At 39.3% G+C, this 23,045-nt stretch overlaps 1 protein-coding gene across 1 annotated transcript in view; it reads left to right on the top strand.

Annotated features, from left to right (window-relative positions):
• Nucleotides 1-23,045, top strand: part of ANO4 (anoctamin 4) — a gene marked incomplete at its 5' end in the record, with an annotated part of 110,110 nt that overhangs the window by 5,081 nt on the left and 81,984 nt on the right. Inside the window, 2 exons of the mRNA XM_010160756.1 lie at nt 3,757-3,893; nt 10,277-10,435. Coding sequence (XP_010159058.1) covers nt 3,757-3,893; nt 10,277-10,435 — 296 coding nt within the window. The remainder of the gene's footprint in view (nt 1-3,756; nt 3,894-10,276; nt 10,436-23,045) is intronic.

Raw genomic sequence — 23,045 nt, 5'->3', positions numbered from 1 at the left:
ATGTTCTTGGCAAATGTTATGACCCTATGTTTAGTCTCAGTGAAATACTTATTTCAAAAGACTTGCATTTTCAAAAGCATATACAGCAAGGCAACTGCCGTGTGAAGATCACCACTCTCACCAGCAGCACACCATTATTGTAACAGGAAGAAAGTCATAGACAACTTTAGTCCTGACAAGATAGTTTAGCACATCTCTTCACTACTTACCCTGTACTTCTGATATAAGCAATTTTCTATTACAGGCAGTCTCGACAGGTCCTGGTAGCTAATTTCACTAAACAGCTGAGATTTGCCGCTTCCATAACTTCTAGTCAGTACTGAGATGGGGTGGATTCTAGAATAACCTTAAAAGAAAATTTTTTTTTTCTTTTTAATTTCTCACAAATTCTCAGAATAATCAAATAATTCTCTGCTTCAAACTGCTAAACACATTCACTCTATTACACGCAAGTGGTTAATCTCTAAACACCTACTTAAACCCCATCTATTTTGCAACCCAAAGCATTACTGGCACTTCAGAAAGCAGCAATTCTAGTATCTCAAAGGCTTCATCTTTTATACTAAGCCATTCTTAATGGCAGGAAAAATCTAGTTCAAGTTCCCTAGAGCATAACATACAGGAAAAATCTTTCATTTTTACACTTTTCATTGCCTTTGTGTGCAACAGGTACACATCTCACATAATCTTCAGCAAACTTCACTATTGAACTATTTTGTATTTTCTGTGGTTGTTTTCATACTATATTGAGGTGTTGATCATATACCGGTTCCTGCATCTGTTTCCTGGAGGCACTTTTCTGGCTTTTTAGTTCAGTGAAGTTTCAAATCACTCTAAGGTTTCTGTCCCAGTAATTCTTTATATTGGGTGTTTAGATAAATTCTTCTTGTGTGAACGTGTATGCAAAAGTGGGTCATGATCTACATCCAGATTATTATATGGTGGAGTGGAATGTGTCTGGTCTTGCACTTTGAAACAGTAGGGACAGTGAAGGGCAAGTGCTGTCTTGCAGTGGTTCCCCTGTCCTTCATAGACATCTAGTATGATTTTTTGTGTGTGTGGACTGAAATGGATCAAATTGGCAAATAGTCTTTCATATTGCTGCTGCATGTGGAAAAAAAAATGGAGTCTGGTGGTTTTTTGCCTTCTAAGTCTCCTTAAACCTCTCCAGTTTGTCCTGGGATGGGTTTGACGCAGCCACAATGCCACTGAGGAGCTGCAGGCGCTCCCCATCACATAAACCAAATCAACACTAGGGTGCTCTTCACCCCCATCAGTGAGCCCACCCTGTCTGGGAACAGGGTGGTGGGAGGCCAAGGCTGGTTTTAAAGTGAAAAGCTCCATCCTGGATATTTGTCTCTAATGAGATCCTGGCACTTTTCACAGAAGCAGGATAAGTATAATAAATGGACTGATAATAAAAACAGCCTTAACATGGCAAAAGAAACTTAATATCTGAAATAAAGAGGGTTTTTCTCTCTGGTGTGTTCACAGACTATGATGATATGCACAATATAAAAGAGTGAAACAGGTGAAGTTATTACTCCTAACATCTCTATAAAAGCTGGTTAGGATCCTTTAGAACAGAGGGTACTATCTGAAACTGATGAATTATGATAGGAAATGTTAAGTAATATTGTGTAATACTAATACTGGGACATAAAGAATGATAGCTAGATTAGTCAGTGTGCAACCCCAGAATTGCTAAACTCAAGGAGTAGTATGTTATCCTAAAAACTGTTGATTTGGTACAGAATTTCTTGTTATGTTGTCTGCATAAAAAACCACCCCTCAAACCACTGTTAAAAGTATTAGAAGCTCAGAATCTCTAATAAAAATTATGCTGTTTAGGATAGTTCATTAGCCTAGTATCTAGAATGGTTTAATTTGGATATGAAGACTTTTCTCATTTCTGAAAATTTTGGTGGCTTTCTAAGCAAAAGTATTGCAATAGATAATACAATGTATGTCATTAACCTTGTCCTTATTTTATACATGAAAATGAAGAATGTTCTTGTATATTTTGATAGGGTTTTCTTTATCTACCCGCAGGTGTAATAACAGAGTTGAGATACTGTGACATGTGCAAAAAGGGAGTAATCACTTCCCCATGTTCATGATTGATAGGAAAAGAATAATACATTTAAATTGCAACTTAGGTGCATATTCAGCATGAATATTATGAAGAAAACATTCTCCTGCTTGCGGTAGTGAAAAACAGACCACCTGCAGAGACTGTGGAGTTGGTAGCATCGGGAATTTTTTAAACAAGTTTCTTAAACTAGGCTGTAGCCCCTGAAGAAGGCGAAGGTGAAATGGAGGTCACAAAATGCTCTTGATGGCTAGGAACAGTTAATGGCCTTTCATTTCTAGCAGATATTCAGGCTCACCACAGTGAGGGAATGGTTTTTTACACCTCCAGCCAGGACATAGAAATGGAACTAAGTTGCTGCCACCAATCAGAGATTTTTTAGCTGTTCCCTGTTAATGTAAAGTCTTGTCAACAGGAATTACAACTGCCTGTCACTCAGGGGAGTTCAAGTGAAGCAAAAGGATCAGGAGTTAATTGCAGAAAACAAGAATGATTCAAAAAAATAAGTCAAATTTGCAAAAGTGAGGAATAGTAGGTTGGACAAATTTATGTTGAGCAGCAGACATTTGATCCTGCTGTAGTCAGGGGAAGAGCTGACCTTTAGGGGCCTCTTCTAACAGTTGCAACTCTACTATTGTGATTCTAGATTTTTTTGCCTATGAAACACAAGGTTGGAGAGATGAAGTCTATCCACAGTTGAAGCTGGATACTCAGAAAAGGCTTTAACACCCTCACCACTCCTCTGCCACACATCTCTTCATCACCCTTTCACACCAGACCCCCTGAGCATGGGGTCCACCTCACTGCCCACAACCTGCCCATGGTTTGCCACCCAAAGGCTGCTCACTCAGCAGATGCCCCTTATGTGGGACTGTAGACTTGCACAGCAGCTCTGCCCACAGCTTCTCATCACTGCCTTCCTCAGCGGAGCAGGGAACATCACCCTAAAGTTAACGCTGCTCTCATCTTGAGTGCAGTGCCAGACTTTAACTCATGCCTTCTACTGGTTTTGTTTGGGTTTTTTAATTAAAATTATCACATGAAATGGCATTGCATAAAAGGTGGAGGAAATTCAACCCATCTATTCAATCATATATCTCTTGTCAGGGCACTGCTGGGGCCAGGCGTTCCCCACGGCAGGCAGCAGGGCAAGGTCTGGGTCTGTACAGGTGCTCTCAGCCATGAGGGAGGATGGGGGAACATTCATTTATTTAGTGCCTTTCAAGTAATGGTGCTTATCTGAGGTCTGCCTCTGGCTGCCCCACAGCTCTGTATTAACTTGATACAGTGGGTTAAACCTAACTTGATCTAACATCTAACTTGTAGTAGGTTAAAAACCTGCTTCTTCATAATAAATTTTCGGAGACTATAGTGATCCAGAAGGTAACTGCTTAAGCTATTTACCCCAAGAGAAGCCAAGGAAATACCTAATGTGCGTTTTATTGTGGTAGAAGTTTACTTGTTTGTCATTGGAGAGGTATTGTGGTACTGTAAACTTTTATGTGGCCCCCTGGTTAAGAAAACGCTCCTCCAGTGCACATCAGATTTTAAACTTAATTTAGTGAATACTTAAACTGGAACTAAAAAGTGGGATTGTTGAAAACGTGTTGTACTTGATGTCTTAATTTTGCTTAGAGGTGATTTTGAATTTTTTTTAATTTTAGTGGCTAAGGATGTCAACATTTTTTTTGATGAGTTAGAAGGCGTGAACAGCCCTTCCAAAGATGATGATTCCCTGCTTCACCATGGTAATTTGACCAGTACTTCTGATGATGCCAGCAGGTTGGAAGTTGTGGGAGAGGTAAGAAAACAGAATTATTAGTATATTATTCATGTCCATTTTAAAGAGGCAATAAATGTAACTTGATTTAAAATATTATTCTGTGCAAGACAGCTGGTATTTGGCCTTTGTCATGGGAACTGTTTTCCCTTTCTAAGATTATAATGCTGAAATATAAAGCATCTCAAGGTGCAAAAGGAGGTTTTATTGATTTCATGCACTCCCATTGAAAAGACTGTACAAGTTTTTGTTTTCTGAAGCAACCAAGTCTAATGTTTCACTGTTATTGAAAATAATAGAAAAGTTTTATGTATGTTAATGTTTTGGGGGAAAGAAGAGAGGAGAATTTATCATAAATGTCTCGCAAGAAACTTTGATTATGAGGTATGCAACACATTCTCTTCCAGTGAAAAACAAGTGACCTGGTGGTGCATAATGGTGATTCAGACATGCCAGGGAGGAAACATTCAGCACATAGTCCCTTTCCTCCACCTCAGGAGTGTGGCTGCATCCAGGCAACTTAGTGGAGTGGTCTGATGTTACCTGCAAGATGTGCATGAGGATTTTTTCACAAATGGCTGACTGGCACACAGCAGAACTGTCAGGGACCATATTAACGACTAAGCAGTGTGGAAAACCATAGGATATTGTTGAAGACCCTGTACTGAGCCTGTTTTATTTACTAGTTTGGCTAAAATTTGAAGATATTTAGAAGATAGATTAGGTCTTTTTCAGGAGCTAGAGGGTTTTGAAGTAAAAGTTCTTTTATGAAACACTGCTAAGGAGTTAGAGATTTTCCTTGTGCTAGATATTCAGCCCGTAGAGAGCTGTGCTCCTGGAATGTTTAGACAGATAATTAAAGCAATAAAATTCAAGGCACACAAATATATTTGACCTTGTTCACAATTTCATCTTCCCTTTTACTCATTGCTCTTCCCCAGGTTCCCATACAACTTAGAAAGGGCCCCCTTTGACTTATTGCATTATAATATGTTAACCTGACATGATGTTACTGTGTTGCATTTTGGGATCATGTACCATATGGTCTCTAGCAAAAAGACATGAGTGAAAGGCATATGATCCTTGCATGTTAAAGAGGAAAAGTGAAGAGAAAATGGTTAGGGGAGGATGAGAGAGCAACATGTGCTGCTGTTATGGCAAAAGATTTTCTTCCTGTTCAATGTGTTCTTTGGGTTTTTTTTTAAAGGGAACGAGAAAATGTCTGAGGAATATTTTCCTAGTTGAACAGATTATATTTTTATTTTCATAATCATAGCCAAGGAAAATATCAGTGTAGGTCCTGTATATATAAATGGGGGAGGAAAAAAAATCAGAAAATTGAGTCTTAATGGGAGCTGAGAGATGCTGTAGCTTACAAAAGAAGTTTCAAGGTACTTAGCCCCTGCTTAATTTCAGAAGGAAAAGACACACTGTTTAGATGTTGTATGGTTGGCATGGATAAAGTTCAGCTATGCAGTGGTGGGATGAACTCTGAAGCTTCAAGCTTCCCTTCAGTCTTTCAGCATAGTTCATTAGCTAAGAGATCCTGTTGATCCTGTTTAAAGACATCAAGATGGGCGATCTGGCCCCAGTGAAAATTTCTCTGAATGTATTGATGTTTGTTTGGTTTAGTTTTAAAGCTAACGTTGAAGCCAAGAAATTTAATATGGTTTCTGTCTGAATTCATTAAAATGAAATTACAATTAAAAAGATTTTACAAGAACATAGCAAAAGTTTCTCCTAATTTTTGTGCAGCTGACAAGTTAAAATATTGTTTGCTTTGACTGTCAGTCATTCATGCTCAACTAGAAGATCAAATGAAGACTTTACACATAGAGCTTTATCAACAGTTCCTTAACAGATGCAGAGTCAGAATGACATTCAGCCTGTCCTTGGCTAGAGATGTTGCGGTTTTTTCCTTCGTTTTATGTTTCAGTCACAGCTACAGGCTGAGCAAATTAAAAATCACATTTCTGTGTGCATTGATCAAAATAATTTTTACATATGCCAATATAACTTTACAATTTAAATCCAGGGACATATCGCTGGATTTAATAAATATTGTATTACATCCACTGAAGTTTCATTTTTCTGAGAACTGGAGAAGCAGCAGAAGGAAGGTAAAAATTAAAGGAAAAATGGTGTAGGAACTGTACTCCAGGTATGCATCCATTCTGCCTTTCTTTCTATTTAGTAATAACAGTTGTCTTTATCTAAACAAGGGAGAATGATGGAGTTGGGACAAGATTTGGTTTCAACTTAAATAAGCTTATATAGCCTGTTCTTGGCATTCATGCTAATGTAGGTAGCTTTGACATTGTAAGAGTCAGTGTTACAGTCTTCACTCTAGGTATCAATCTGTTGATATTTGGGGACAGTGTTATTAACATAGTGCAGAATAGAGTTTAACAATCTTATTTTATAAATTGGAACTTTTACTGAAGATTACGGCAGAAAAAAGATATTCATGTTGCAAAAGAATAATTCTGATGTTCTTTATGGCTCTTACAATAGCTTGCGCAATTTCAGCTGTTTTCTTGTGTGTATTTACCAGAATACGAGCTAATTACATATTTTATTTTTTAACCAAATCCCAATCTTCTTCAGTGCTCAGGGCAGATATGGAAAGAAATTATCTAGGCTTTCAGAGAAAACTGCAAATCTGTCACTTCCTAACTTCTGAGCATTTGATTTTGCAGTCTAGATAATTTCATTATTAGAAAAGCTCAATGTAATTAAATATATTATGATGTCAAGAGGAATATACCAACCAGTGAAGATACACGGAAAAATAAAGTTGCAGCTTCCACAAAATTATAATCTAATGGGAAAGAGAATATTAAGAAAAAAAGAACACACAGAGAAAATACGTTCATGCTTTAATTAGAACTGTGCCTTAAACTGTGTGGTTCTGGCTTCCTCTTTTATTAACTCCCTCCACCAGCTGTGAAGTCCCATGCAGGGGACTCTAATTTCAAGTAACCACAAACAACAAGACGAAAGATCTCTTTAGAATCCAAAGATCCTATCTTCATTCAGCATCCATACTGATAACAACCAGGTAACAAAACAACTAGAAATCAAGAAAGTATCTAAACTGTCATTAAATTAGTGAACGTTGGAGTCCAGACCAATCTTTACAGACCTGTAAAGTTTCAAATTTCCTTGACTTCCCCAACTGCACTTTTGTTTAAATGTTCTATTTAAAGTCTCTGCTGCTGTTAGGGTTATGAATCCTTTGACTTTGGACAGTAAAACGTTTGGGTGAACCCTTTAGTCTAAAGCTCTTGCAGCATATATGTGTGTATGAGTCATATGTCTATGAATGTTGCTGGTTCCCAATTGTGGGTCTGACAATATGAAAACTAGTCTATTCCTTGAAAAAGAATCCCTGGATATGCATCTCTAGGTATGTGCATTACAAATAAAGCTGCAAAGATAACCAGAAATGCTTAAACTTGCTGCTAGAGGGAAGTCTTCCCTATTTTGCTTTCTTCCAGCACCCTTTTTCAGGTGAAGGAATGTAGGTTTGACATATGTGACTAGACTACTGTCCCATCAAAAACTGCAGTCAGTCCAGTTATAGATTTTTTAATTATTTTTTTAATCAGCTGAGGAAAACTGAATTTTGAAGTCATAACACAGGGAAAGGAGTATCTGGAAGACTGGTCTGCAAGAGTAGGAGAAAAGTCACTGTATAGAATATTGTAAGCCTGGAATTCTGTGGACAATGCAAAAGCCCTGCAGCTGCTATTTTCTGGCACTGCTGGGTCAGCCTGACTGTCTCCATATTGTGCTAAATCTTCAGAGTTCTTGTAAGTCCAGGCTCAGTCTATAAAGGTGCCTTATAGGTGGTAACAGGCGGCAACAGAAAGAATTGCTTCTCAGATGCCTTACAGGTATAGTAGGGTTTATCAGTCTAGATTTGACGTACTGTGTTCTGAAAATGAAAACGATCTCAAAGTACAGATAAAAGTCCAAGATGCCTTTCTGAGAAAAAAGGACAGTTCTGTAGTTGGGAGTGTTTTACAAATCCAAGAGAAAGTAGGTCTCAGGAAGTCATATGTGTAAGAGGAGACATTCAAGCCAAGTAACTCAGTGAAATCTCATAGACTCTCTTTAATGTCAAGTCCCACATTGACTGATGTGGGGGTGTAGGGCAAATCAATTTTCTTCAGAGAAAGATGAACCGTAGGAAGCACAAAGGGCAAATCTGTTTATCCAGTGGAGTCACTACTGCATGCAGAGAAAGACACGTTCCTTGTGGTACACTCTGTATGGGTCTGTACTAATATTTTAGTTCAGACCAGGGTGTACATTCAAAGTGAATCTCTCAATTGCCCCTACCCACACTTTGCAATCTAGAGCAGCGTTGGATTCCAAACCTGAATTTCTTCTGGATACAAATAAATAAATAGAGATGTCCTCCAGAAAGTCTTCTGGACCCAGACTAGAGTGGGCCCAAAGTAAACCCTCAAGTCTACATAGTGTGGACAGCAGGTCCTCAGCACAGACTGTTTTGCTCTACAGACCCTTTCCTATTACACGGCTTTGCTTAATAAAATACACAAAGTGACCCTGGCACATACAGAACAGGAAGGATGGCTCAGCATGAAGCTTAGAAATCAGAGCAGGACCACCAAGCTGACCCACTGCCTCTGAATCTATTACAACTTTCCTTTATTTAAATAACCTTAAATACCCTTTGGGGTTTTTCTATGTCTTCACAACATAGATATTTTATGGGAAAAAAATAAACCGTGCTTCCTGAGTTATTTTCATATTTAATGCTCTGTGAAAAATACTTCTGATATCCTGATAATATTATTTGTCAGCATGATATGCAGTATAGATATAAATGGTTTGTTACTTTTATTTCCTTAGGGCTTAAATATTTTTTCTTGCCTCTTTTTCAGCTCAAAGAACTGTTCCACTATATCAAGTCTGCATTAAGCTATGTCAGGAGTCAGGCACTGTAACAAAAAATCTTTAAAAAAATTCCCCTTTCTAGCTTCAGTAAACTAGATCTACCTAGGGGATGGGACATCTGGGATGCTTTCATTGGTTTTCCCCTTTAATCAAAACACCTGCTGAGACACATGAAGATAGGGTACACTTCACTCTTTGCAAAGGAGTATTTTTTTTTTTACTCCGGTGAGAATCATTTATCCTATTATTATGTTCACTTTTTGTGATTTTTAAATTAAGAAGCAGTTCTGCGGAGAAAGTAGCTTGAAAATTCCTTACTTTTTCCTAGATGTGAAAGGCAAAACATTCATTCACATCAGACATTTGATCATATATTACAGGGCATGGTTACCTTTGGCAGGAACGGTTGGGCAAATTCTGGAAAAACGGAGAGGAATTAGCCTAACCTTGCCTTCAGCTTGGAGCCGGGCTGATTGTGAGGTCCTGGAAGCCGCTGCCTGTTCCTCTGCCCTGAGGGAGTGCTGTTTGTTCCCATGTATCATTCACAGTGTACATTTCTTGTACAGCCTGCGAACTACACGCTATTTCAACTTGGTTGAAAGCGGAAGCTTAACCCCTGGGCACTACTTGTATTATGTGGAAGTAGTGTTAAATTGTGGGGAGGATCTGTGGAGAGTTTCATCTCATGAATTTCTGAAAAAAGACCAGTGTTTTGGTATTTTAAATCTCGGGAGAGGGACCTGCTTGACCTCTTAAGAGTGAAATCAAGTTGTTTGTTTCTGTCAGAGCAAACATTTGAGCAGGCACGTTTTTGCAGGGAATATCCAAGAAACAGTATTTCTTGCGTTTATGTACTGCTAGACCAAACACTAAGAATTATTTTCAAATAAATCCAGTGGGCTTCCTGAGCTGTTCCTTAAGCCAAGATTACTCTGTAGCTAGTCTAATGAGGTATGATGAGGTAGGTACAGGAGCTTCATATCCTTTCTGTTCTGTGAGGCAGAAGTACCGTAGTCCTCACAAAGCAATGAGAATCTCTGTGCCAGATCTTAGTGTTTCTCACCACAGTAAAAGTTCACGCTGTTGTTTGTTCTTTTCACATGTACAAAGATATTCTGTCATACAAAGTTTATTTTATATTTATGCTTCAGTAACACTATTCTGTTTTATACATGAGAAGTAACTCCTAATTTTCTGGAGGGAGGAGGGTTGGCTTGCATTCTCTATTCTCTCCTATCCCATGCCTCTATGACCAAATATCTGCCGAAAAAGACCTCCTGCTTTTGAAATGGGGAAGTCTGTACTACTGTCAGATCTCAGAGGCACTGTAAGTAAAACACCTAAAAACTTGAACGGCTTGTTCTGATTCTTTATCTTTCCTGTTGAGTATTACAAAAAACTGCTGATGCAAACAGCAATGCAGCAATTACCAAGGAAAATTAACATTACTGAAATGTTTGACTGTCTCTTTACAGGAAGTACCTGATAAGAACAAAACCAATGGACTATATTTTAGAGATGGGAAATGTCGGATTGACTACATCCTGGTATATAGAAAATCCAATCCACAGACAGAAAAGAGGGAAATATTTGAGAGAAATATCAGAGCAGAAGGTCTTCAGATGGAAAAAGAGGTAAAGAGCTTTCTTGAAAAAACTTCCAACATGTAATCTGAGGATATGAGCTTTGTTTACTTTCTTGCAGCAGCAGAAAATATGTTTTTAAGCATGCCTAAATATAAGCTACTCATTGCCAGGGCAGTGGGAAATCATAGCCTAAAGGAAATTCAGACACACGGATTAAAGGCCAAAACAGGCCATTACAGTCATCTTTTTCAACCTTATGCACAAGTAGGCCACAGAATTTCGTCCTCTGTGCTGTGCAGCACAGAAAACAAGTGCTGGGATTAGATGGCCTAAATTCTAGTGTGTGCAATCCGCATTTCTGCACCTACATTTTCTCTTTTTCTACCTGTTCCATTCTTTGCTGAGGCTTAAAAGCGCGCTTAAACAGGGCTCAAGTCTCACTTCCATGCAGAACAGATACTACTGAATAGTTAGCTTCACTTGTTCTTGATTGATTCACACCTATGCTAATAGGAATTGTCATGCTGCTGCTGATGGAAACAGTAGAGGAATTTTCAGGTTACAGACTTTGGTCAGTTATGTAGGTGCTGTACATTATCTCCCTTTCTTTCACTGAATTTCTGGTACTTGTGTAGGTATTCTGACTCTGTACTTGAAAGGCATGCTTCTTTGGAGAACACCAAGGAGGAAAAAAATGGAAGCTGTTTCTGTCCAGAATAATGAAAATGTTTCCTTTCTTTAAATGTTTTTGAATGAACTAGTGTACTGGTGGATATAAGCATATAAGAGCACATCACTGGCTACATCAGCCAGTTATCATAAACTGTTTCTTCAAATAACTTGGCAGTTAACATCTTCAGTGCTGCAGTAGTTGATAGATGTTCTCAATAGCAGCAATTTTCTATTTATTATGTTTCCTCCAAATATACCACTGTCTATAGGAGTTGTAGTCCAACATCTAGGAACACAAGTGTTGCTGCAGCTGTTCAGGTTCATGTCCTAGAATTCTGCCCTGCTTCTACAAGGAGAGATACTGAAGAACTCTCTGAAGTTTGGGCAGTGTAGAAAATGAATGTGGAATTAATCCTCTCTATTGATACATCTGCCCAATGGTTTTGAACTAATCTTTTCCTACTTTATGGCTTTGGCAGATCTATTATTGTGCTAAAGTCAGCAGTGAAAGCTATGAAATCAGTTTATATTTTAGCTATTATAAAACTTACTGCAACATTCTGCCCAGAAAACTTTGAAACTGATGATTTAAGTGCTTACTATAGCATTTTCTTGTGGCTTTCAAGCTCATTTATTTGGCCTTTGCCTAGGATGCATGAATGTTCTACTCATTTGATTATTCGTTTCCATTTCTATTATGCTACTGAAATGCAGTTTCATTTCTTATTAATCTCATTTGGCCTTGGTGTGACTTCTTGCCTGCATCAGTAATTGTACATTTTCTAAACTCGGAATGATCAAAATGAGGTTGTTGCACAACTCAGGCTAATGTTTTTAAAATCTCGGGTAGCAATCTTTTTAAACATATGACTCTGACCTAAGATTAAACACTATGTATATTTTATGATCACATTAGTTTCCAAATTGAATTGTAATCCTGAAGGAAATAAGTACATTCTTGATACACTCCCTCCCCATCCCTTGCAGAGTAGCAACTGTGCTGCATAACACGTTTGAACTGAGTGGTGTGATCAGTTAATGCCTAGTTCATTTCTCGTTATTTTTACTTTTGGTGAGAATACACATCATTCTGAGTTTCAGTTCTGGAAGACTTTAACAGCATGTCTGTTTTTTAGGTGTTTATATATAATATATTGCTTTCACTTGGAAAGGTTTGCTCCTGGATAAAATGAGAGAATTGTCTGTGGTGTTGGCTGCAGAACTTATACAGAGGCAACAGGCTGTAACTGCTGGACTGAAAGAAAATTTTTACTTTCCCTGAATTTTGTGTGGTTGTTGGTTCATTCTCCTTTGACTCCTGGCTGTTCATATATTGACATTTGATTGTATTAGTCTTGTCTTCTTTTTTTAATGTGAAATCAGTTGCAGAGAAGAAAACTTAGAGCTGTTCACACTGTGCTTTAAGAAACATATTCCTCAGTAACTGCAGAGAGATAAAAATGCACTGCAGTGGCTCACTGACAAGTGCAGCACAGCAAAAACCCAGGAAGTGGCGAGTGCAGGGTGGGTGGTCACTTAGCAGTGTGAAATGAGAAAGTGAATCTGAAATGAATTTGTAAATGTTGTGATAACTTCAGGCACAATGTCAAGATCATGTAGCTGAGAAAGGTCTGAACAGATGTGTTTCTGACTCTAGAAAAAGGTACTCCCCAATGAATTCACACTCACATTCTTCAGCTATACCATACCACTCTCCCATGGAAGTTCTGCCAGGTTTGGTGTTCTGTATATCCAGTAATAAACAACGAGGGGATCCCAGACCAAGGAACAGATCACCTAATTAGCGAAAGTATGGAAAACAGAGCTCTAAGAGTGAATGCTAATCGAGTAGAACAGCATAAAACATTTTCTGACCCATCTCCCTACTTTTCAGTGTATGTAGAGTTTGGACAGAATGACTGTGTTGTTCCAGTCATACATGGACCACATCCAACACACATGATCATATGCATAGAAGCTCTAGGTAACCTAATTGAAAACACAGGTCACTCCAGGAGAAGAGACTGTATTTTCAGCTAGATATAAAATTTCCCATGTTGATTGACCCTTTTTTACATTGTCTCACAAGTGGGATAAATAACTGCAGCCTGGCTCTTGTTTTCTTAATGACTCTACTATTTTCATTTTTTAATGCTCTTTGAAACAGACTTATGTACTGGGTAAAATGGAGAGGGTGGTCTCCAAATGGAGAAAGTTCTTATCAGAGATGAGGTACCAATAGCACTGATGGTTTGTAGGCACTGATACCTTCTCTAAATATTATGTGAGGCTTATGCCTCCCAGAGCTGACTGGCAAACAGGTTAACAGGAGAAAACATACTACTGCCCACACTCTGAGGGTATGTTTCATATTTATCCAAATACAAGATAACCCTGAAACTAAGATCAGCCCACTGATGCTTAGAAGAAGAAAAACTTAGGAACACTTTTATGTAAAAAGAAAATACAGATAGTGTCTTTTACTACAAATATGGTTTCCACCCTCCTGGGAGAGTAAAAACCCAGCCTTTTTCTGGAAAACCTGTCTTTTCAAGAGAGAATGAAGTGTCAGAATTACATTGGGCCCATATTTTCACAAGAATAAAGAATTATAAATTCAACCAAAATCCAGCAAAGTTCCCTTATCCCAAATTACTCCTGCAGCTTCGATTAATATATTTTTAATCCCTGCCCTAAATGGCTAGGTAGAACTAAGTTGCTGTAAACTGTAATTACGCTGTGCATGGATTACAGACATCTTTCGCTAAGGTACTTTAGAGCACGCACAGAGGTAGCCAGCACAGAGAACCTAACATGCACAACTTCCTCACCGGCAACTTATTTAAGCTGGACTGTAATGCAGTGCAGATGCAAGAGAGGAGTAAGGTAGTTCAAAGAAGTCTATGCTGGGTGAACACACATAGACCACCCTTGGATTTGTAATTGGTGAAAGAGAAGAAAGTCATCTTTGATTTAAGCAAATCCTGTGTATTCAAAATGAATCTGATGCTGGGTAGGATCTGGTCATGTAGCCCTAGGAACAGACTACATTTAGTTTGAACTTGATATGTTGTTTTGGGGTGTGTTTGGTTTTTTTGCTTCTCATGACGGCACTAAACTAATTCATACAGAGTAGTTCTACTAAATGTATTTGATACATTTTCATTAATGATGGTGCCTGAAGTTTTTAATTTATAATTTGTAAGTTGATTTGATACAGTTTATTTGTAAAGGTATTTGATGTGCCAGTAGAAATTGATAGAAATGTACTAAAGGGGAACTAATCATGTAAGGAAGTAGTATTCAGGACCTTTATTTTATATATTTTTCATATTTCTGTATAAAAACAATGAACTTCTTTAAAGAAATTTAATTCCTTACTGCCTTAAAAGTCAGGTCTCCTCATAGCTACTGGATGTGGAATAGGTTTCAGGAACTAGTTTTAGATATTTTACAAAAAGCACTCAATATGTTTGGGCTCCTGCCCACACACTGATCTCTGCATCTCCCAGATGAAGGAAGATGTTAGTGTAGCGTACTGATCCAGTCTTCAGGAGCCATCTGAATTATGTTACATGGCTGATTAAAAATTTAAACATTGCCACCGTAAGTGTCAAGCTGTCACCAGGGCATCTCTAATTGCATTCACTCCCTGCCTCAAGCAGCAGCTGACATTTCTAGGGCAACATCTGGCAGCTGATACACAGCTGGTGTGTACAATAGACAGTAGAAATATACAATAGGTGTTCTCGGGAGAAAACCCAACAGACATGGAAGAAAAGGACAGTATAAGCCTCACTTCTGTTGTATGAACAAATATCTCCTAGCAGTTATAATCTGAGTCTGAGAGTTACATTAATCTGAGTCTGAATGTTGTGTTTAGATATATTTTTCAGTAGTTGATGCTATATATTTATGGGATACTATTATTTCATTACTTTTAAAGTTTACAGGAAGTTTTAGATAGGTTCGTGATAAGGTAGTAGGAGTCCTATGAAACAGTTTTTCTTAAAGTGGCTGTAACTTTGTGCTAACAGGATGGGACTTCAGAGGCTAGAAACATGCATTCAGTAAGAGATTTATATTTAGCAGCAACTTGGAGCCTGGTTTACAATGATGAGTGTTGAAAGAAATCACAGATGACAGAAAGAGCACACAATATACTATGTCTGTGACACTTGGCTCATCCCTGAGTGTAAAACCAAAATAGACTTAAGACCATGTCAAAGTGAGGTAAAAGTTAGAAATAGAGAATGAGTATAAAAAACCCAAGAACTTCAAAGACTGAAACTTTAAATATAGTTGTGCTCGGAAAGTGATGATGTGAAAGAGAGCTTATAATCAAGAGCCATTGCTTCTGAGCACAGTCAGATATTACTTTTTTTCTTTCTGGAAAAAAATAACATCTAATACTCTTTTGGTGGTGCTGCTGTTAGTGCTGCAGAGTCAAAACGGTTATGTGAGTCTGAGCTGCATTTTTCTGGTTTGTGCGTCATCACTGCAATTGTTCGTGAGACTCCTGTTACATAAATGTTATTGCTGATTGTGATTCATGGGCAGAAAAGAATTAAGCTGACTTCTAGACCCCAAGTGGCATTTGCAGATCTAAGTGAGGAAGGGTGTTTTATGAACTTAGCTTATGTAATTTGGTTCTCTGGGAAGCAGTGCACAATGACTTTGGATTTGACTCTACTTTTTTTTCAGCTATAACTTCAGTTTATTCAGTTATTGAATCAATAACCTGTTTTTAATTTCTTTCCGCTACAGTTGTTAATTTAATCAACCTGGCACCCAGGTTATAACAGAGTGCCAGCCCATGGCCCACCGTTTGCAGCTTGCCAGAAGCGTTTGTGTGGTGGTCAGGAGTAAGGTACACGTCTGCTGGGGAATCTTTTCCTGGCTGCTAGTTTTCCTTTGGTGCTCATATCCTTTTCCTCTCGTGTTGACCTTACTTTGCACATACCAAAACCCCCTTTTCACTAGAGAGAAGGGTGGCTAGGGTAAGCTTCCACCATCAAAATTCCATCTGCTGTCACCTAAGCTTTTTTTTACAGAAAGATGTCTGTGAGCATGCACTGTGTGAGAGATGTGCCAGGGCAACTTCGGTGTGTGGTGATCATCCATACTGTGCAAGCATGGTAAGTCAGGCTGTATGGAGGATGTCACCTGTGGCTAACAGGCTTCCCTTTAGGACAAACTGGCATTTGGACAAAAATAGGTGTTCTTGGTCTTTGGAGAAGATTGGATGTTATGCTGGGTTTACGTGGTAAGGTTTTGGTAGTGAGGCAGGGGGAGCTACAGGGGTAGCTTCTGTGGGAAGCTGCTAGAAGCTTTGCCCAGGTCTGGTAGAGCCAGTGCCAGCTGGCTGCAAGCCGGAGCTGCTGCTGGCCAAAGCTGAGCCCATCAGTGACAGTGGTAGCACCTCTGGGATAACATATTTAAGAAAAAAAAACGGGCTGTGGAGCAGCAGCCAGAAGAGAGGAGTGAGAATATGTGAGAGAAACAGTTCTGCAGACAGCTAGGTCAGGGGAGGAGGGGGAGGAGGTGCTCCAGTCACAGGAGCAGAGATTCCCCGGCAGCCCCTGGGGAGGGGGCTGTGCCCCTGCAGCTGTCAGGGGTCACGCGGGGTGGGGGGGGCAGAGACCTGCCCAGGTAAAGGATGCCCCACACTGGAGCAACAAGTGGATGACCAAAGGAAGCTGTGATCCCATGGGAAGCCCACACTGGAGCAGGCTCCTGGCAGCAGGAGCTGTGGCCCTATGGAAGGAGGAGCCCAGGCTGGAGCAGAGTTGCGGGCAGGACTTGTGCCCCCATGGGGGAACCACACTGGAGCAGGCTTCTCCTGAAGGACTGCACCCCATGGGAAAGGCTGTGGCAAGGACTCATGTTGGAGAAGTTCATGGAGGACTGTTTCCTGTGGGAGGGACCCCAGGCTGGAGCAGGGGAAGAGTGTGAGGCACCCTCCCCTGTGGGGGAGGGAGGAGCAGTGGAGAAAAACGTGTGATGGACTGACCACAACCCCTATTCCCCATCCCCCTGCACTGCTTGCAGGGAGGAGGTAGAAAAAATTGGAAGTAGAGTCGAGTCTAGGAAGAAGGGAGGCATGGGGGGAAGGTGTTTGTAAGATTGTTTTATTTCTCATTTCCCTACTCTGATTTGATTGGTAGTTAATTAATTTCCCCAAGTTGAGTCTGTTTCACCTCTGACAGCAATTGTGGAGTGATCTCCCTGTCCTTACCTGGACCCAGGAGCCTTTCATTATATTCTCTCTTGCCCAGCTGCAGAGGGAAGTGACAGAGTGGCTTTGGTGGGCACCTGGCCTCCAGCCAGGGTCAACCCACTGCAGATGTAGCTCCTTTTTAATCTACTGCTGTAACCAATATCAATCATTCAGTGGTGTTCATGCACCCTAGTGAGTTGTTTCAGTCTCTCACTTTTCTGATCCTATTATTTACTATGTAAATAACTACAGCTAATAAACTTACAGTACAAATTATGCAGCCTGCAAGAGCTATGGTTTCACAAACAGCATAATATCCCAATATTAGCAGGTGCAGTTTTTATTTAATGTTTAAGCACTCTGTCTGATTGCATCCACAAATCAGGGATGGAGACATCAAAGTGACATAAACTATGCCTGCAAAAAGGGAACCAGACTGAAATGCAAGCCCACAACGTGAATTATAAGTGAAAGTGCATCTAGCTATTTAATTTAAAACATTGGGCTGTTCCTTTCCAAATTCACCCAGAGCAAGTTAAAACCAGACTGGTCTTCTAAAGATTTATTGTTAGTTCATTATCTAATGCAAATAGCAAGTGGAGTCTCTTTTCAGCAGCATTTTATAGAGAAATATATATGTATGAAGAGAACAATGTCCTTTACCAGAGAGTGCTGTGTACCAAAAACCATTGTCACTAAACAGTGGCAGAGTTCCCAGCTGCCTGGGCTTCTGAGGGAAAATGGTTTCGATTTCATATATTATATCCTCTGCACAGCACAGTGGTGATTCAGAAGAGAAATTTGAGGAGCTACATTGAATTCTGGATAGATAGAACCTGAGCTAAAATTTCTGTGTGCAGTTTTTAGAAGTTAACCTTCTTGATTGTCTGAGGGAGCCCAGAAATGAATTATGTTTCCAAGCTGACACATTTCAGCCTTTAACAGGACTTCGTAAAGCTACTAGACTAAGAAACCATTGCTGAAAGATTGATCTACATTAGAAAAGTATGTCTGTTTCATGGAGTATGGAGATAATACCAAAAATATGTAGACACCTTAATTATAAAGGCCCCTGAGATGCTTCCTTTCCTTCAGTAGTTTTCTGTAGGATTTTTTATTTTGAAGAGTTTCCTATCATCAATCTTCACAAATCAGGATGTCAAACTTTTGAAGGACACCAGGCTCACAGGAGAAAAAAAAACCAAACCCAAACCAACCACCAACAAACAACAACAACAAAAAAACCCCTACCAGCAGACAAGTAATTGATTAAAAAAAAAATGAAGGTTACATATGAGATCCCCTACATGTCAAAAGTCACCTTTCCCTTTACAATAATTGGTCTTTAAACTGCAATTATTTTTGAGATGTTGTTTGCCTGCCTGTGGCATCAGGAACAAGCCTAATGCATGAGGCTACAATCACTTAATGACAGTGAGAGCTTTCATTGCCCAAAGGTGACATGAGTGGTTTGCTGCAGCAGTCCCTTATTGTACTGGCTTAATGAGCAGAAATCTAGAGTTGTCTGTAGGGAACAGAAAGACACAGTACCTGGAAACACCAGCAGTATGTTCTATGTTCTCATTTCATGTTGATGATTTTGGTGTTGAACTTGTTTTGAAAGACAGCGTTGTATTTACAGCGTTATACTTCTGAACAAATAGTAATGACTTCAAATGTCTGCAGTGCTTTCCTGGTTTAGAGGACATCTGCGTCTTCTTCTGCTACGTGAAGTGGTGCGGGGTTGCTGTCCCTGGAAGTAGTCCCAGAAGGGAAGCATGAACTGGAAAGGACAGTTTCCTTTCTCACCCACTCTTAGCATGAGGTCTTCAGGCCCTCTTATCCTCCTGTTAGTTTCTTTGGTATACCAGACGAATTAGGTCATGGAGCGAGTGGAGTATTGGCACAGTGCGCCTTAGATTAACTGTATTTTAATTGTGGTAAGAGCCTCACAAATAGACCCAGTCAAATTACCTCAGTGCTCAGGCTTTATTGAAAAAGACGTTTCAGTTTATGGTGCTCTGGGCCCAAATTAAGTGCAGCATTATCCGCTGCATATTTAGGTATTTGTTTCTTGCTGTTTGAGTGGTAATAAAGTGATGTTGTAAATGAAGTTTAATAAAGCCTGGCCTGAGGGAAAGATGTTCCAGAGATAGCCACATCCACTGAAACCTGTCAGCCAGTTAGTCATGTTCCTCTGTTTAAAGTCTTCTGGTTTGCAAAACTCTTCTGTACACAAATATCTTTCTTATTCTTAAATGAAAGCTTTTAAAAGAATCCCTAGAAGTGTATTTTAGGCAAAACATTGTAAAGACCCTTTTCTTTCCTCTTGGAGGTCTTAATGGTACAGTACTTACCACTTTTCTTAGACACCACTTGTTTCTGTTAATGGGCTCAAATAGATCTTTCCATTTATAAGAAATAAATTTGATTCCCCTTTCTGAAGTCTCTACTGTCAAGCAATAATAAAAGAACTTTGTGCTTACTTTTTTTAACAGCCATTTTTTGTACCTTTTGAAATTCAAAACTTTCCATAAAGAAGAAAACCTCCGCAGTGAAAATTATCTCTCATAATAAGCTCTTGCAACCAATCCCTCTAATTTTAGTGTATTATTTTCACATTTTTAGTTTAATTGGCTTAGTTTCAGAAGCGGAAGTTGTTTAAATGACCATTTTAAGGAGAACGAGACACTTATTCTCATGATTCCACTAATTGTGCAAATCTGATTTACTCTATTACTAAGCATCAATAAGAATAAATTTCTGTAATGTAATTTTTTCATTCCTTTAAAATAGAAGCTTATAAAGAAGTTATGCTTTTTTAGGAGATAGCTATTTAGACATGTTTATGTGCATTGCTTTTTCTGATTTGTTTATAGTGCAGACATATAATTTTTAATATAGACTTCAATATGATGGCCCGAAGAGGATTTGGCACCTCTGGTGTTATTCTTCTTGAAAATGCAGGTTAGGTCTGAAAGCCCCTTCACCAAGTAACACCCAGCATGCTCCAGTTCAGGATCCTTCACGTTATTTTGCTGAAGGAGTGAAAAGGCAAAAGGAAGATTTGGTTTTTTTCTTTGTTTCAATCCGATTTGTTAAAAAGGAATGTATGAAGTGTCTGTGGAAACTGGAAGAATCACATGAAAGATACTTCATTTGCTTATAATACTGAGTACTTGTCAACTGGCTCAAAGCCAAAAGGGTCTCTCTATAAAAGTTTTTCTTAGGATCATTTTCTTCACCAGGTCCATTTCTTTAGATTTTTTTTTTTTCCTTTTGGTGCATACTCTTTGACTAGGGTAAGTAGTGGAATCACCACATCCTAAGTTTGTTAGCAAATCAGAAAGCACTCTTGCCTAGTTCCAGAGGACTGTCTCTTTTTCTTTCATGCTCTTTATATGGTCTTCTCCATTCAGAAACTTGTCTCTCCATACCTAGATTTCTGTGTCTTGTTAGATAACAGTCTGATCTGTGACCTCATTTTCTGGGGAATTTGGGGGAGCTCAGGTTTCCTGCCATCATAGGAGCGGTGGTGGGAAGGCGCATCTAAAGGTCATCTTCCTGAAGCAGAACTGTCACCAGTGCTAGGTCAGGGTGACCATGGCTTTTTTCTTCTGTATCTGCAGTTCAGTGCAGACTACAGCCCGGCCCTTTGTCTCTGGAGTTCTCAAGTGCTATTGCTATTGGAAACTGTGGGTTTCTGGGACAGGACTGGATTAAACAAATGTCCTGAAACAGCAGTTGAGTGGATGGAAGCGGTGGTATGTAGAACATCCTGGGTCAACAGTCTTGTGCAAATTTATGGATTTTATCGCTGGCTTCAGAAACTCTCAGGACAGAAGAATTCAAGTAATAAAATACAGCAAATACAGCAAGTACTTAAATTCAAGAGGCCTATAAAGTGTAGAGGACACTAGTGGGAGGCTTTGTTATTTAGAGATCTAGATTTCCCTATGTATTCTCTGTGGGCAGAATAAATAAGATGGGATGGGAGAAATGGACGGCAGCCAAGGCCCTGTGAAATGTTCTGGATCACCTCCTGTCACAGCAATGTGTCCCAGACAGCGAAGCAGTGAGCTAGAGCCACCTGTGAAGGCGCAGTTGTAGGAAGTCATATTTTGCTACTGCAGAAGTTGGGGTGGGTAGTGAAGGAAGGAACAGGAGTCCAGAGAATATAAGGTGGCTGTATTGCAGAGCCCCGAGAGGGTAAAAAAACATCTTATTGACTGTAGCTGTTCACAATGTAGATCTTTGGCTGGGGAGGAGCAACCCTTTTTGGGCAGCTGTTCACCTCAGTCTGAGGAAAACAGAATGAATTAATTATACCCCGAAGGTGCTGGTTCCTCTCCACTGCAGACCATCTAAATAGTTGCCCTGAATCACACCGGTGATGGCTGTTCCTTGGGAGTAAGGCTTCAGGCAGCTTCTCAGGATCAGTGAGCTTAGAGCCGTGATATTGCCAGTGTTTTGATACAAATAGAACAGCCTGTCAGTGGGGGAAACTGGGTCGGACACATGGCACATACCATACCTATAAACTACTAAAGATAAGTGGGTTTGCTTGTCCGGTGAGCAAGAGATATCTATGGACTTCCAGGAGAGTAGATCTGTACTTTGCAGGATCAGCCCCAATACTGGTGGTGCACAAAGCATACAGCTAACAGAACTGTGTGACAATTGTAAAGTTCAGTCCTAAACCCCCCAAGCTACAGAATAGATTAATGCTTCTGCAGATTTTCTGTTATTTGACATTTTATGTTCTTTGCTGGTTTGACTGTAAATTGATGAGTGTTTGCCATGCCACTTTACATTTCCATCTTTGCCTGTTTTTTGCCCATCTCATGAAAGGAAACAGAATTCATTATTCTAGCCAAAAGGCACAATGTAGAAATTACATGAGGAAAGTGAGCAAATTGGAGTTTTGGGAAAGAGGGGGAGAAAGATGATGGTCAGAAAGCATGTGGAGACACATTCACATCAAATCATGGTAGACAACTAAGAACAGACCCCTTCTCACTGTATAACTCCCACTGTAAAAATCTGAGTGTAACATGTCTTTAGAAATACAACACAGGCCCCTAACATCTTGAAACAAATTCTCTGTATTTATGGAGGATAACTTAATGGAAGTCAGGGAAGGAGAAAGGCAAGGAGTTAATAGTCATTAATATATATTAGACTCAGTAAAGAGTTTTAGCTGAGGAAACAGGGAAATATTTTGAAAATGTGAAAATATTTTCATTAAACAGATGCAAAACTGAAATCCTGGTATTAAAATTCATGCAAGTTGATAGGAAAGGCTTAGCTTTACAAAAGAGGAAAAAAAAAAGGAAATGTTTAGAAATGATTATATAATCCAGTAATACACCCAAACATGCTACTGTGTGTGGACAATATTTAGACTTAAAATGAAATTTTTCCTGTGTTTACCTACAATTTTTAGAAGTCTCTTTCAATTTGCTTTTTTTCATATTTATTCCATTTGGTGTTGAAACAAAAATGCATTTCCCTTAAATGGCATCACAGCTGATCACTGAAATGTTCATATAGAACTGATTTTGCCTAGCTAGCAAAAATTTTTACTTACTAATTCTGTTCCTAATTTAGTTCATAGACTTACCTGTAAGGCAGCATCAAGGATATTTTCCACCAAATACTGTGTAATGTAAAAGAAAACCTCATTTCCTAAACTCCTTACTAGATTCCCAATGCAGAAGTGAGCTCACAGCAGCCTTTTTGGTCAGGTTCACTGCATGGGCGAAT

Source organism: Eurypyga helias, unplaced genomic scaffold, assembly GCF_000690775.1.
Source record: "Eurypyga helias isolate BGI_N326 unplaced genomic scaffold, ASM69077v1 scaffold410, whole genome shotgun sequence".
Classification (NCBI taxonomy): Eukaryota; Metazoa; Chordata; class Aves; order Eurypygiformes; family Eurypygidae; genus Eurypyga; species Eurypyga helias.
Note: the sequence above shows the minus strand (reverse complement) of the source record. Positions and strands in the feature narration are given on the sequence as shown.